The 14939-nt window shown below is 46.1% G+C and overlaps 1 protein-coding gene across 2 annotated transcripts in view; it reads left to right on the forward strand.

Moving 5' to 3' along the window:
• The window catches only part of aopep (aminopeptidase O (putative)), a 112166-nt gene that overhangs the window by 2367 nt on the left and 94860 nt on the right, over positions 1 to 14939 (forward strand). For both annotated transcript variants that reach the window (XR_003869891.1, XM_029716510.1), the window contains exons 2-5: positions 4399 to 5078; positions 5252 to 5421; positions 5522 to 5684; positions 6212 to 6580. Coding sequence is in view for 1 of the 2 variants with exons in the window: in XM_029716510.1 (XP_029572370.1) it covers positions 4426 to 5078; positions 5252 to 5421; positions 5522 to 5684; positions 6212 to 6580 (1355 nt within the window). In the remaining variant the exon portion in view is untranslated. The remainder of the gene's footprint in view (positions 1 to 4398; positions 5079 to 5251; positions 5422 to 5521; positions 5685 to 6211; positions 6581 to 14939) is intronic.

Genomic DNA, 14939 nt, shown 5'->3' on the forward strand with positions numbered 1-14939 from the left:
CTCAGGGGGGTTGAATATTTATCTTATCAATATATATATATATATATATATGTTTATTTTCCATGAACAAACATTTTATAAAAACATTACAGAGTATTTTGTGTAGATTGTTGACAATTTGTATTTTATTTTAATCCCGCTTTGTAAAACAACAAAATGTGGAAATAGTCAATGGGGGTGAATACTTTCTGAAGGCACTGTATGTCTCTGTGTCACTGTGTTTTTATTCCCCTACTTCCTCTCGGGGAGAGACGTTTGAAGAATTCACACTGTACAGTTTAATTGCAGCTTTGGCCTGCCAAGCCTCCATAACCCTGGGGCTGGAGCAGGGGAAATGGAAATGCTAGCTAAGGGTTGTAACGGCAAAGTGGCTGGCTGGTTCTCATAGGGGACCTTCAGTTTACTGTAAAACAGTTTGCTTTTTGGAGCTTGGACCTGTAGGCCTGCGGATCCATTTCCCCCCAAAATAAATATGTATACAGTATATATATTAAAACATTTTTGGCTGGGGGACTCAGTTGGGGTCTCAACTTAATGTTGAGATGTAGTGTACACAAGGTGCAATTTCGAGATGTGGATGATCAGTTTTTCTCTTGTTATGTTAGTCACTCAATTAGCCCATATCAGCAATTATTTTTGATTGGTCTTGTATGTTTGTCAGGCCTATATAGTGCCTTCATAAACTATTCAGACATTGACTTTTTCCACCTTTAGTTACGTTACAGCCTTATTCTAAAATAGATGAAATAAATACAAATCCTCAGCAATCTACACACAACACCCCATAATGACAAAGCGAAAACAGGTTTTTAGACGTTATTGGGGAAAAAACTGTGTTAAGCCAAATTTCTTCAGCCTCCTGAGGTTGAAGAGGCACTGTTGCGCCTTCTTCACCACACTGTCTGTGTGGGTGGACCATTTCAGTTTGTCAGTGATGTGTACGCCGAGCTTTCCACCTTCTCCACTGCGGTCCCATCGATGTGGATAGGGGGGTGCTCCCTCTGCTGTTTCCTGAAATCCATGATCATCTCCTTAGTTTTGTTGACGTTGAGTGAGAGGTTATTTTCCTGGCACCACACTCCCAGAGCCCTCACCTCCTCCCTGTAGGCTGTCTCATCGTTGTTGGTATTCAAGCCTATGACTGTTTTGTCATCTGCAAACTTGATTGAGTTGGAGGCGTGCTTGGCCACGCAGTCATGGGTGAACAGGGAGTACAAGGAGTACAAGAGGGAGTACAAGAGGGGGCTGAGCACGCACCCTTGTGGGGCCCCAGGGTTGAGGATCAGCGAAGAGGAGGTGTTGTTTCCTACCTTCATCACCTGGGGGCAACTTGTCAGAAAGTCCAGGACCCAGTTGCACAGGGCAGGGTTCAGACCCAGGGCCTCAAGCTTGATGATGAGCTTGGAGAGTACTATGGTGTTGAATGCTGAGCTATAGTCAATGAACAGCATTCTTACATAGGTATGCCTCTTATCCAGATGGGACAGGTCACTGTGCAGTGTGGTGGCGATTGCATCGTCTGTGGGTTTAGGGTGGCAGGTTAGGTGGAGGTGATATGATCCTTGACTAGTCTCTCAAAGCACTTCATGATGACAGAGGTGAGTGCTACAGGGCGATAGTAATTTAGTTCAATTACCTTTGCTTTCTTAGGTACAGGGACAATGGTGGCCATCTTGAAGCATATGGGGACAACAGACTGGGAAAGGGAGAGATTGAATATATCTGTGAACACACCAGCCAGCCAGTCTGCACATGCTCTGAGGACGCGGCTAGGAATACCATCTGGGCTGGCAGCCGTGCGATGGTTAACACGCTTAAATGTCTTACGTCGGCCACAGAGAAGGAGAGCCCGCAGTCCTTGATAGCGGGCCGTGTCGGTAACTCTGTATTATCCTCAAAGCGAGCAAAGAGGGTGTTTAGCCTGTCCGGAAGCAAGACGTTGTCCGTGACTTGGCTGGTTTTCCTTTTATAATCCGTGATTGTCTGTAAACCCTGCCACATACGTCTTGTGTCTAAGCTGTTGAACTGGGACTCAACTTTGTCCCTATACCGACCTTTAGCCTGCTTGATTGCTTTGCAGAGGGAATAACTACACTGTTTGTATTCTTCCATATTCCTAGTCTTCTTGCCCTGGATAAATGCGGTGTTTCGCGCTTTCAGTTTTGCGTGAATGCTCTCATCTATCCACGGTTTCTGGATGGGGTAGGTTTTAATAGGCACAGTGGGTACAACATCTCCTATGCACTTCCTGATAAACTCATTCACCATATCGGTATATGTGTCGATATTATTTTCTGAAGCTACTCTGAACATATCCCAGTCCGCATGATCAAAACAATCTTGAAGCGTGGATTCCGATTGGTCAGACCAGCGTTGAATAGTCCTTACCACGGGTGCTTCCTGTTTGAGTTTGTGCCTTTAGGTAGGATGAGCTAGATGGAATTGTGGTCCGATTTGCCGAATGGAGGTCGGGGGAGGGCCTTGTATGCATTCTGGAAGGTAGTATAGCAATGGTCGAGCGTTTTTGCAGCGCGAGTACAACGATCAATATGTTGATAGAATTTCGGGAGCCTTTTCCTCAAATTTACTTTGTTAAAATCCCCAGCTACAATAAATGCAGCCTCAGGATATGTGGTTTCCAGTTTGCAAAAAGTCCAGTGAAGTTCTTTGAGGGCCGTCGTGGTATTCTCTGTGGCTATTGTTGACGAAAATTATCTTGGGAGATAGTACGATCGGCATTTGATTGTGAGATGTTCTAGGTCGGGCGAACAGAAGGACTTGAGTTCCTGTATGTTATCACAGTTACGCCATAAGTCATTAATCATAAAACATATACCTCCAACCTTCTGCTTCCGGAGAGATGTTTGTTCCTGTCGGCGCGATGTACTGAGAACCCAACTGGCTTTACAGAGTCAGACAGTATATTTCGATAGAGCCATGTTTCCGTGAAGCGGAGTATGTTACAATCCCTGGTGTCTCTCTGAAAAGCAACTCTCGCCTTGAGCTCATCAATTTTATTATCCAGAGATTTTGCATTAGCGAGTAAAATACTTGGGCGCGGTGGGGGGTGTGCACGCTTCTAAGTCGGACCAGAAGACCTCTTGAGTACCTCTCCTTCGCCGGTGTTGTTTTGGGTCAGCCTCTGGAATAAGTTCAATTGCTCTGGGGAAAGCAAACAAAGGATCCACTCCAGGGAAGTGGTAATCCTGGTCGTGATGCTGGAAGTTCTGGTGAGTTACCGACGTTGTAATATCCAATACTTCTTCCCGGCTGTATGTAATGACACAAAACAATTCCTGAGCTAATAACGTAAAAAATAGTCCATAAGGAAACAAAATCCTGCAGAGTTGTATAAGAGCTAGTCGTGATGTTGCCATCTTCGTCGGCGCCATCATCATATCATGTCAGTGGCCTCCATCATTCTTAAATGAAAGAAGTTTGGAACCACCAAGACTCTCCCTAGAGCTGGATGCCCGGCCAAACTGAGCAATCGGTGGAGAAGGGCCTTGATCAGGGAGGTGACCAAGAACCCGATTGTCCCTCTGACAGAGGTCTAGAGTTCCTCTGTGGAGATGGAAGAACCTTCCAGAAGGACAACCATCTATGCAGCACACACCAGTCAGGCCTTTATGGTAGAGTGGCCAGACGGTAGCCACTCCTCAGTTAAAGGCACATGACAGCCCGCTTGGAGTTATCCAAAAGGCATCTAAAGACTCTCAGACCATGAGAAACATGAATCTCTGGTCTGATGGAACCAATATTGGACTCTATTGGCCTGAATGCCAAGCGTCACGTCTGGAGGAAACCTGGCACCAACCCTACGGTGAAGCATGGTGGTGGCAGCATCATGCTGTGGGGATGTTTTTCAGGGGCAGGGACTGTGAGACTAGTCAGGATCGAGGGAAAGATGAATGGAGCAAAGTACAGAGAGATCCTTGATGGAAACTTGCTCCAGAGCGCTCAGGACCTCTGCAGAGAAGAATGAGAGAAACTCCCCAAATACAGGTGTGCCAAGCTTGTAGCTTCATACCCAAGAAGACTCAATGCTGTAATCGCTGCCAAAGGTGCTTCAACAAAGTACTGAGTAAAGGGTCTGAATACTTATGTAAATGTGATATTTCAGTTATTTATTTTTAATACATTTGCAAAAATGTATAAATACTGTTTTTGCTTTGTAGTTATGGGGTATAGTGTGTAGATTGATGAGGGAAATTAACAATTTAATCAATTTTAGAATAAGGCTGTAACGTAGTAAGATGTGGAAAAAGTCAATGGGTCTGAATAGTTTCCAAAGCCACTGTATGTTGACCACCTTACCTGGCTGATAAGGTTGATATGTACTGTATACTGTACATATTGATTGATTGATTGATTGATTGACATTGTGTTTTCCTCTAGAATTAAATAGATGACCTCTGATGAGAAATGGATGGTGATGGTGATGTGGACCCAGGCAGGGACGACTTGCCCCTCAGAGCCAACACCAGCCACATCCTGGTCAGACACTATGTCTTGGACCTGGACATACACTTCCAAACTAAGATTATCACTGGTACTGTGGTGCTCTTCCTGGAGCCATGCCCAGTGGCTGGAGATGGGAATGGGGCTGGGGAAGGCGCCCCAACCCCACCCCAACCGTCCCAAACTGATGACTCTTGGGAGGATGAGAGCCACAGAGAATTTACCTTAGTTCTAGACTGCTGTGACCTCACTGTGTCAAAAGTAGAGGAGTTGGACGTGACCTCTGTGTCGGATATGCAGGGTCTCCTAAGGGAGGTCAAGGGTGAGGGGTCAGGGGTTGAACCACAACCAGACAGCCAATCAGCTGTGCTCATTCAGAGGCTGATCTCCCTACCCTCCACCCAATGGAAAAAGCAACACCACCTGTACTTCCAGTGCAGTCATGCCCCTGCTTCTGAGGGTGGGGGACCCCTCATCTTCCACACTGACCGCTGGAGCCTGCAGGTGAGGAAGAGGGGGGTTCGGACCCTCCAGGAGTTCCCCCGAGCCCTGAGGGTTTGCTACGAGACCAAGCCGGAGGGAGGCTCTGTCAGGTGGACTAAAGATCAGGACAACAGGTGGGACATCAATATCTACTGTATGCTTCATGCTCAAACTGATAACATATAGGATAGAAGTTGTTTCCATCTGTCTACTCTCAGGGTGAAACAAACTATACAGTAGATAAACCAAGTCTGCATGTCCCATGAACAGTACGATGAAGGAAGTTGTTTACCATTTACTCCTCTAGGTCATGTGTTTACACCGCCGGCTCCCCCATCAACAACCGAGCCCTCTTCCCCTGTCAGGAGCCTCCTGTCGCCATGTCGACGTGGCAGGCCCAGGTACGAGCCCCTAAGGAGTGTGTGGTTCTATTGAGTGGAGAGAACCAGGCCCAGCCCACTTACCTGCACCACACAGGTACTACACTCCTGATCAGTGTACAGCGGATAAGTGCAAACTGTTACAGTTCACCAGTCCACTCACCCACTCTTTGTCTCTCTCTCCCTCCTCCGTCTAGGTCTCTCTAGCTGGGACTACTATGTCACTATGCCTATGCCTGCCTCCACTTTTACCTTGGCAGTGGGTCGCTGGCGCCAGGCCACAGCACAACTTTCCACAGCACAGCTTACCCTTCCTGTGCAGGGTACAAGGGCTGGGGCCTCCCATACGCATGCTGGCAGGTATGATTTATTTCCCGTAAGACCCCTCCTCTCCCCCTTGTCTTCCCCCCTTCGTGGTTTCCCTCCAACCCAGCCGTACCAGGCGGTAGAACCAGGTCTTCCCCAGCAGAGCTTTCCCCTGCCCTGAAGAGTTCACCACAGGCTAAGGGTTTGAGGGCTCCACCACCATGCTGGCAGCTCTGTCATTCTTCCTGGAATACCACCCTTTCTACCTCCTCTCATGGTTTCCCTCCAACCCAGCCATACCCAGCCGTTAACCCCAGAGCTTCTCCTGCTACAAGGAGGGCCTTTTATCCTCCGTGAACGGCTAGAGAGGAAACTTGGATCAGATTTGGGTTTTGCAGTTCTAATACTAAGACGGAGATACTGTAACTGAATGGAAGTCGAATTAAATGTAATGTTTGGGTTTTCTCTGGCTTTCCTGTGTGATGCAATGTTCCATATTTCCATCCCTCTCGTTTCTAAGCCCGTAGTCAAAATAGCGAAAATACAAGCCTAAATCTTTTTTCCTTCTCCCCATAACACAGCTTGGACCTGAATCCATTCACTAACATGGACCATCCCGTCATCAGCAGCCCACAGTCTACATTAGTTTACTCAGGCCTGAAGGATGAGAAGCACTCTGAGAGCGACTGCTCAGGTCTGGGTGATGACAACTTCACCTGTTGCCATGCTGATTACCCCTGTCCATTCACCGACCCATCCGCCTGGAGCCAAGAGGTGGTCCCTCACCGGATGTTTGCCCCGCCCTCTCTGCTGCAGAAGGCCCAGGTCCAGATCCTCCCCCTACTGTCTGGCTGCCTGGCTGCAGCCCACGCTACCCTGGGGGTCCATCCCTTCCCCCGCCTCGACGTACTCATCGTCCCAGCAGGCTTCTCTAGTCTGGGCATGGCCAGGTAAGACTGGAGGGAGGACTGGAGGAAGGGATATGTATCGAGGAATAGATCATTTCACCACTCACGCACGCCTGTTTTGTTACTTTCTGCTGTTTTATCTGCATCTGCAACTCGTTGACATGACTACTTTGCATTCGTAAACATGAACACTTTTAAAGCACCAGTGGCAGCCATGTTCCCCTCATGTTCTTTACTTCATGTGTCTATATCCTTAATGGAAATATACAGATTCCACGTTTGCAATAAAGCTGAATAGCAGACAACCCCAGGAACCCCAGTCCAACTCCCCAACCCTTGGTCGACCCTCCAGGTGAAAGAGCCTGCTAGCACCCATCCACCTACTCAGCAGAGTGTTAGCTCAGACAGCCAGTCAAAAGGGCTCTGTGTGTGTTCATGTTGTGTTGTTGACCTGGTCTCCAGGTACACTGGTCTGTTTGTGTCGGGCTGTTTAGTCTGCGGAGTGTAGGTCTGATGTGGAGAGGAAACCCACGGCTTGGCACACTGCTTTACCCCATCAACAGTCGTCCGTCCGTCCGTCCCCCCGGTATATCTCACTATGCTGTTGACCTCTCTCTCTTTCTCTCTCTTCTGCACAGCCATGTTTCCTATTTTCCTCCAGTTCTCTCCTCGTCCTCCTATATTAAGGCCTTGGGGGTTAACCAGCACTCTGTTGATGTTTTGACTGCCCTGAAGCAGTCAAACTGTTTTTGACTGCCCTGTTGGACAGCTACTGTAGCAGTTCACTTCCTCCATGCATTCAGTCTTTCACATCCCATTTTACTCATCCTTATACACTAGCTAAGCTACATCTCTCTCTGTGTGGGCTAGACAGGGTTTTGTGTTGCAGTTTTGATGAATGGTTCTTGGTTTTACTGAGAAGGCGGTAGCTCTACTCAATTCATAATATTTGTATTGCCAAGTACAGTAGATTCATTTGCAACAACATTTTGGTCCAATAACCTTTCTTAGACTGCATGCCCTTAGTTTTACTAATAGTCTACAAGCAGTCTGAGAGGCAGTGGATGTTTCGAAATGTGAGGTCAAATGATTTTCTTGTCATTTAGTGAGGAGATATGCTAGGTACACATGTATGCAGTCCCCATTGAATGTTCTGTTGTTTAGATTTGGGGGAAATCAAGTTGTTTTTCTATGCACAATAATTTGAGCACTTTTTGTGTGTGTGTGTGTATGTTTTTATGGGAGTGAAATCCAGCCAATGTCATTTAGATTAAGTTTGACTGAAGTTAAAATGGGAAGTTTGGGCCAAATAAAAGCTCAAAACGTCTGCTCTTTTTACCATACTCTTGATACAATAAATAAATGTGTCTTTTGGGTGGCCAGTGGACAGTGGCCCAGTGTGTGTAGGCTGCCAGTGCCAACACCCTCTCTCTCTCTGCACCAGAACTCTGTCTGTAGTCTTCCACAGGAAATGAGGTCAGAACTGAATGTACTCCACAGGTTATGATGTCATTGGGAGGGGGATCAGAAAAATTGTAAAGGACAAAAGGTTTCCAGAGGGTCAACAACTCTGAGCCCAGAGCTCCAACTCACATATTTCAAGTGGCAAGAAAAAGTATGTGAACCCTTTATAAATTGGTCATGAAATTTGATCTTCATCTAAGTCACAAGAATAGACAAACACAGTCTGCTTAAACTAATAACACACAAACAATTATAAGTTTTTATGTCTTTATTCAACACACCGTGTAAACATTCACAGTGCAGGGTGGGAAAAGTATGTGAACCCTTGGATTTAATAACTGGTTGACCCTCCTTTGGCAGCAATAACCTCAACCTTTCTGTAGTTGCCGATCAGACCTGCACAACGGTCAGGAGGAATATTGGACCATTCCTCTTTACAAAACTGTTTCAGTTCAGCAATATTTTTGGGATGTCTGGTGTGAACTGCTCTCTTGAGGTCATGCTACAGCATCTCAATCGGGTTGAGGTCAGTACTCTAACTGAGCCACTCCAGAAGGTGTATTTTCTTCTGTTGAAGCCATTCTGTTGTTGATTTACTTCTGTGTTTTGGGTCGTTGTCCTGTTGCATCACCCAACTTCTGTTGAGCTTCAGTTGGCAGACAGGTAGCCTTACATTCTCCTGCAAAATGTCTTGATAAACTTGGGAATTCATTTTTATGTCGATGATAGCAAGCTGTCCAGGTCCTGAGGCAGCTCCAAACCATGATGCTCCCTCCACTATACTTTACAGTTGGGATGAGGTTTTGATGTTGATGTTTGTGCCTTTTTTTCTACACACATAGAGTTGTGTGTTCCTTCTAAACAACTCAACTGTAGTTTCATCTGTCCACAGAGTATTTTGCCAGTAGTGTTGTGGAACGTCCAGGTGCTCTTTTGCAAACTTCAGATGTGCAGCAATGTTTTTTTTGGACAGCGGTGGCTTCTTCCGTGGTGTTCTCCCATGAACACCATTCTTGTTTAGTATTTTACGTATCGTAGACCCGTCAAACAGAGATGTTAGCATTTTCCAGATATTTCTGTAAGTCTTTAGCGGACACTCTAGGATTCTTCTTAACCTCATTTAGCATTCTGCGCTGTGCTCTTAGTCATCTTTGCAGGACGGCCACTCCTAGGGAGAGTAGCAACAGTGCTGAACTTTCTCCATTTATAGACAATTTGTCTTACCGTGGACTGATGAACATCAAGGCTTTTAGAGATACTTTTGTAACCCTTTCCAGCTTTATGCAAGTCAACAATTCTTAATCTTAGGTCTTCTGAGATCTCTTTTATTCGAGGCATGGTTCACATCAGGCAATGCTTCTTATGAATAGCAAACTCAAATGTTGTGAATGTTTGTTATAGAGCAAGGCAGCTCTAACCAACATCTCCAATCTCGTTTCAATGATTGTACTCCAGGTTAGCTGACTCCTGACCCCAATTAGCTTTTGGAGAGGTCATTAGCCTAGGGGTTCACATACTTTTCCCAACCTACACTGTGAATGTTTAAATGATTTATTCAATATAGACATCATATTTATAAGGTGCTAACACCTTAAGGCTGCTTTATTCTTTGCATTGCGAGGTTTGAGGATAGCTTCTTGCCCTGGCTTGCCCTGGCTGTTTGAACTTGAGCTACGTAGGTGTAGATGACAAAAAAAGAGACTTAGAGGATTCAATAAGCCCAAGAGACTCCTGCCATGCCTGCCCCCCAGTGCCCCCTTTTTCTTTGCGTGGGTCACAACCCAGCCCCCCCCTCCTCATCTCTTTGCGTGTGGTACACTCCTGCAGGCCTCCAGACTTAACCGCAAGGCTGCGCCACATGCAGGAAGGAGGGGGAGGTCGACAAAACATGGACCAGAGATGGAGATTGGGAGATGGGGGTGGGAAAGAAGGGGATGGGAGGTCTTGAGCCAGACCTAACCACAAGACTGCCCACATGGAGGATGGAGGGAGGTTAACAAAACATGGAGATGGAGGAGGAGAAAGGGGTGGGAGGAGGAGAGTTTAAGGAGGGGTTTTAGCCATGGATCCCCCAGGATGTGGGAGAGGATGTGTGGATTATTCCCAGCAACAAAAGCCATTAGTCCCTGGAAGGACTTCAGAGGCTGCAGCTCTTTAATCTGCAGATTGGGAAGTATGTGGGCCTGAGTCCTTGGGGCCAGGCCAACCGCTGCTTTTCTAGCATGCCCCTGTATAAAGAACAACAGGGGTGGCTGAGGAGAGTAGGGGGAGGCAGGCAGGGGGGCATTAAGTTATTGTGCTGGGATACAGGGAAAGGAGGCAGTGGGGAGGTAAGGGGGGCGAGAAGTTTTTGTACCCAGATACGGGGAGGGAGGGAGGGCAGGAAACCAAAGATTAAGAAGTCAAGTAAGGGCAGGTCTGGACTGACGGCCTGTGCCATGTACACTGTGTGCCCACAACTCTGTGTGACTCTGTGTAGAGTATAATTAATACTTGCAAAGATACAGAACACCGTTTACACTTGCAAACAGTCAGTGAGCTACACGACTTTACACCAGCCTCTGTCAGAGTAAATGTCAAATTAGTTGAATAGCCTATTTAGTTTGTTTTGTTATATATTTTATATTTTGTGGCTTCTGTCTGTTTATACACGCCATCCACAAACAAATACACTCCTTACCTGGGTCTAATCAGTAGAGGGTTCCCCTCTGTTGGTCTGTCTGTCTGCCCGACTGTGTCTGTCTGTCTGTCTGTCTGTCTGTCTGTCTGTCTGTCTGTCTCTGTCTGTAGAATCACCATGGTCAAGCTGTTAAAGGCTCTGGTATGTGGAGGCACTGTGTGTGTCCTCTCCTGGTGCTGAGACAAGAGGAGGAGAAGGAAGAGGAGGAGAAGGAAGAGGAGGAGAGAGCAAGGAGAATGGAGGGGAAAGAGAGGGGTGAGGAGGAAGAGGAGGAGGGGAGAGAAGAAAGAGGAGGAACAGTAAATGGGAAACATCAATGCGGACAGCAGGGGAGCTATTTAGCTCAGAAACACTTCCACACTTTGGTTAAAAACAACTCATTGTCTACAGTGGATGGAAAGACATGAGAAAGTTGTAAAACTGAAATTTTGAAAACACTGAAGTGACTTTGAATGGCTGCTGCGGATAGAAGTCCTTCAGCACAAACCATTTAAATGTAGGGGTGTAAATGGTCCCCAAACCCACAGTTCGGTGCGTATTGCGATTTCGGGGTCACAGTTCGTTTCGGTACAGCCGGGTGAAATGAAATGCCAACCATTGCTGTAGTACATTTTTGTTTATTTAAGAAAATACAAAGTTTTGGTATTCCTGATTTCATATATGATCATGAGTCATATAATTCCTGATGAGAGCACAATCAGGAATAGCAACACTTTGTATTTTCTTAAATTAAACCGCACGATTACTCATCAACAACAATACTAAAATAAAGTGCAACATGCGTGTTAAATCAAAATGTAAATATGGCTCAGACATCATATAGGCCTATCCCAGTGGGCATACAATGTGATAAAGATGTCCTTTACCCCGTTGAAACCAGATCACAACCAGATTAAAACGTATTTTTCATATTTTGGTTGATATCTGTTTTTGGTAGAAATCTGATTCAACTAAATCAAATCAAATTCTATTTGTCACATGCGCTGAATACAACAGGTGTAGACCTTACAGTGAAATGCTAACTTACAAGTCCCTAACCAACAATGCTGTTAAAAAAAATACAGATAAGAATAAGAAATAAAGGTAACAAGTAATTAAAGAGCAGCAGTAAAATAACAATAGTGAGACTATATACAGGGGGGTACCGGTACAGAGTCAATATGCGGGGGAACCGGTTATTTGAGGTAATATGTACATGTAGGTAGAGTTATTAAAGTGACTATGCATAGATGATAACAACAGAGAGTAGCAGCGTTGTAAAAAGGGCGGGGGTAATGCAAATAGTCTGGGTAGCCATTTGATTAGGTGTTCAGGAGTCTTATTGCTTCTGGGTAGAAGCTGTCTGACCAGTTATCTAAATGCAATTCAATTAATAGACACCAATTTATATATACATGTGCATAGTGCTTGTGATCCATGCATCCGTTTCATACAGCGCATTCGGAAAGTATTCAGACCACTTTACCTTTTCTACGTTTTGTTACGTTACAGCCTTATTCTAAAATTGATTAAATGCATGTTTTGCCTCATCAATCTACACATTATACCCCATAATGAAAAAGCAAAAACAGGTTTTTATTTTTTTGGGCAAATGTACCCTTTGCTATGAGACTCGAAATTGAGCTCAGGTGCATCCTGTTTCCATTGATCATCCTTGAGATGTTTCTACAACTTGATTGGAATCCACCTGTGTTAAATTCAATTGGTTGGAAATTATTTGGAAAGGCACACACCTGTCTATATAAGGTCCCACAGTTGACAGTTCATGTCAGAGCAAAAACCAAGCCATGAGGTCGAATGAATTATACATAGAGTTCCGAGACAGGATTGTGTCGAGGCACAGATCTGGGGAAGGGTACCAAAACATTTCTGCAACATTGAAGGTCCCCAAGAACACAGTGGACTCATTCATCATTCTTAAATGGAAGAAGTTTGGAACCACCAAGACTCTTCCTAGAGCTGGCCACCTGGCCAAACTGAGCAATCGGGGGAGAAGTGCCTTGGTCAGGGAGGTGACCAAGAACCCGATGGTCACTCTGACAGAGCTCCAGAGTTCCTTTGTGGAGATGGGAGAACCTTCCAGAAAGACAACCATCTCTGCAGCTCTCCACCAATCAGGCCTTTATGTTAGAGTGGCCAGACGTAAGCCACTCCTTAGTAAAAAAGCACATGACAGCCTCTTGGAGTTTGCCAAAACAAGATTCTCTGGTCTGATGAAACCTTGATTGAACTCTTTGCCCTGAATGCCAAGTGTCACGTCTGGAGGAAACCTGGCACCATCCCTACTGTGAAGCATGGTGCTGGCAGCATCATGCTGTGGGGATATTTTTCAGGGACTGTGAGACTAGTCAGGATCGAGGGAAAGATGAACGGAGCAAAGTATAGAGACATCCTTGATGAAAACCTGCCCCAGAGCGTGTCCTTGAGTGGCCCAGCCAGAGCCCAGACTTGAACCCGATCTAACATCTCTGGAGAGACCTGAAAATAGCTCTGCAGCGAAGCTCCCCATCCAACCTGACAGAGCTTGAGAGGATCTGCAGAGAAGAATGGGAGAAACTCTCCAAATACAGGTGTGCCAAGCTTGTAGCTTCATACCCAAGAAGACTCGAGGCTGTAATCGCTGCCAAAGGTGCTTCAACAAAGTACTGAGTAAATGGCCTGAATACTTATGTAAATGTTTTATTTCTGTTTTACATTTTTAATATAAAAATAAAATGTTGTATGGGGTATTGTGTGTAGACTGATGAGGAAAAAAACAATTTAATCAATTTTAGAATACGGCTGTAACGTAACAAAATGTGGAAAAAGTCAAGGAGTCTGAATACTTTCTGAATCAAATCAAATCAAATGTATTTATATAGTCCTTCTTACATCAGGTGATATCTCAAAGTGCTGTACAGAAACCCAGCCTAAAACCCCAAACAGCAAGCAATGCAGGTGTAGAAGCACGGTGGCTAGGAAAAACTCCCTAGAAAGGCCAAAACCTAGGAAGAAACCTTGAGAGGAGCCAGGCTATGAGGGGTGGCCAGTCCTCTTCTGGCTGTGCCGGGTGGAGATTATAACAGCACATGGCCAAGATGTTCAAATGTTCATAAATGACCAGCATGGTCAAATAATAATAATCATAGTAGGGTGCAATCATAGTAGGGTGCAACAAGTCAGTAACACAAGAGTAAGTGTCAGTTGGCTTTTCATAGCCGATCTTTGAGAGTATCTCTACCGCTCTTGCTGTCTCTAGAAAGTTGAAAACAGCAGGTCTGGGACAGGTAGCATGTCCGGTGAATAGGTCAGGGTTCCAGCAGGTCTGGGACAGCAGGTCTGGGACAGGTAGCACGTCCGGTGAACAGGTCAGGGTTCCATAGCCGCAGGCAGAACAGTTGGAACTGGAGCAGCAGCACGGCCAGGTGGACTGGGGACAGCAAGGAGTCATCAAGCCAGGTAGTCCTGAGGCATGGTCCTAGGGCTCAGGTCCTCCGAGAGAGAGAAAGAATGAAAGAGAGAAAGAGAGAATTAGAGAGAGCATATTTAAATTCACACAGGACACCGGAAAAGACAAGAGAAATACTCCAGATGTGACAGACTGACACTAGCCCCCCGACACATAAACTACTGCAGCATAAATGCTGGAGGCTGAGACAGGAGGGGTCAGGAGAAACTGTGGCCCCATCCGATGAAACCCCCGGACAGGGCCAAACAGGTAGGATATAACCCCACCCACTTTGCCAAAGCACAGTCCCCACACCACTGGAGGGATATCTCCAACCAGCAACTTACCATCCCGAGACAAGGCCGAGTATAGCCCACAAAGATCTCCGCCACGGCACAACCCAAGGGGGGGCGCCAACCCAGACAGGAAGACCACGTCAGTGACTCAACCCACTCAAGTGACGCACCCCTCCCAGGGACGGCATGGAAGAACACCAGTAAGTGACTCAGCCCCTGTAATAGGGGTAGAGGCAGAGAATCCCAGTGGAGAGAGGGGAACCGGCCAGGCAGAGACAGCAAGGGCGGTTCGTTGCTCCAGCCTTTCCGTTCACCTTCACACCCCTGGGCCACACTACCCTCAATAATAGGACCTACTGAAGAGATGTGTCTTCAGTAAAGACTTAAATGTTGAGACTGAGTCTGCGTCTCTCACATGGGTAGGCAGACTATTCCATAAAAATGGAGCTCTATAGGAGAAAGCCCTGCCTCCAGCTGTTTGCTTAGAAATTCTAGGGACAATTAGGAGGCCCGCGTCTTGTGACCGTAGCATAC

Source organism: Salmo trutta, chromosome 27, assembly GCF_901001165.1.
Source record: "Salmo trutta chromosome 27, fSalTru1.1, whole genome shotgun sequence".
NCBI classification, from domain to species: domain Eukaryota; kingdom Metazoa; phylum Chordata; class Actinopteri; order Salmoniformes; family Salmonidae; genus Salmo; species Salmo trutta.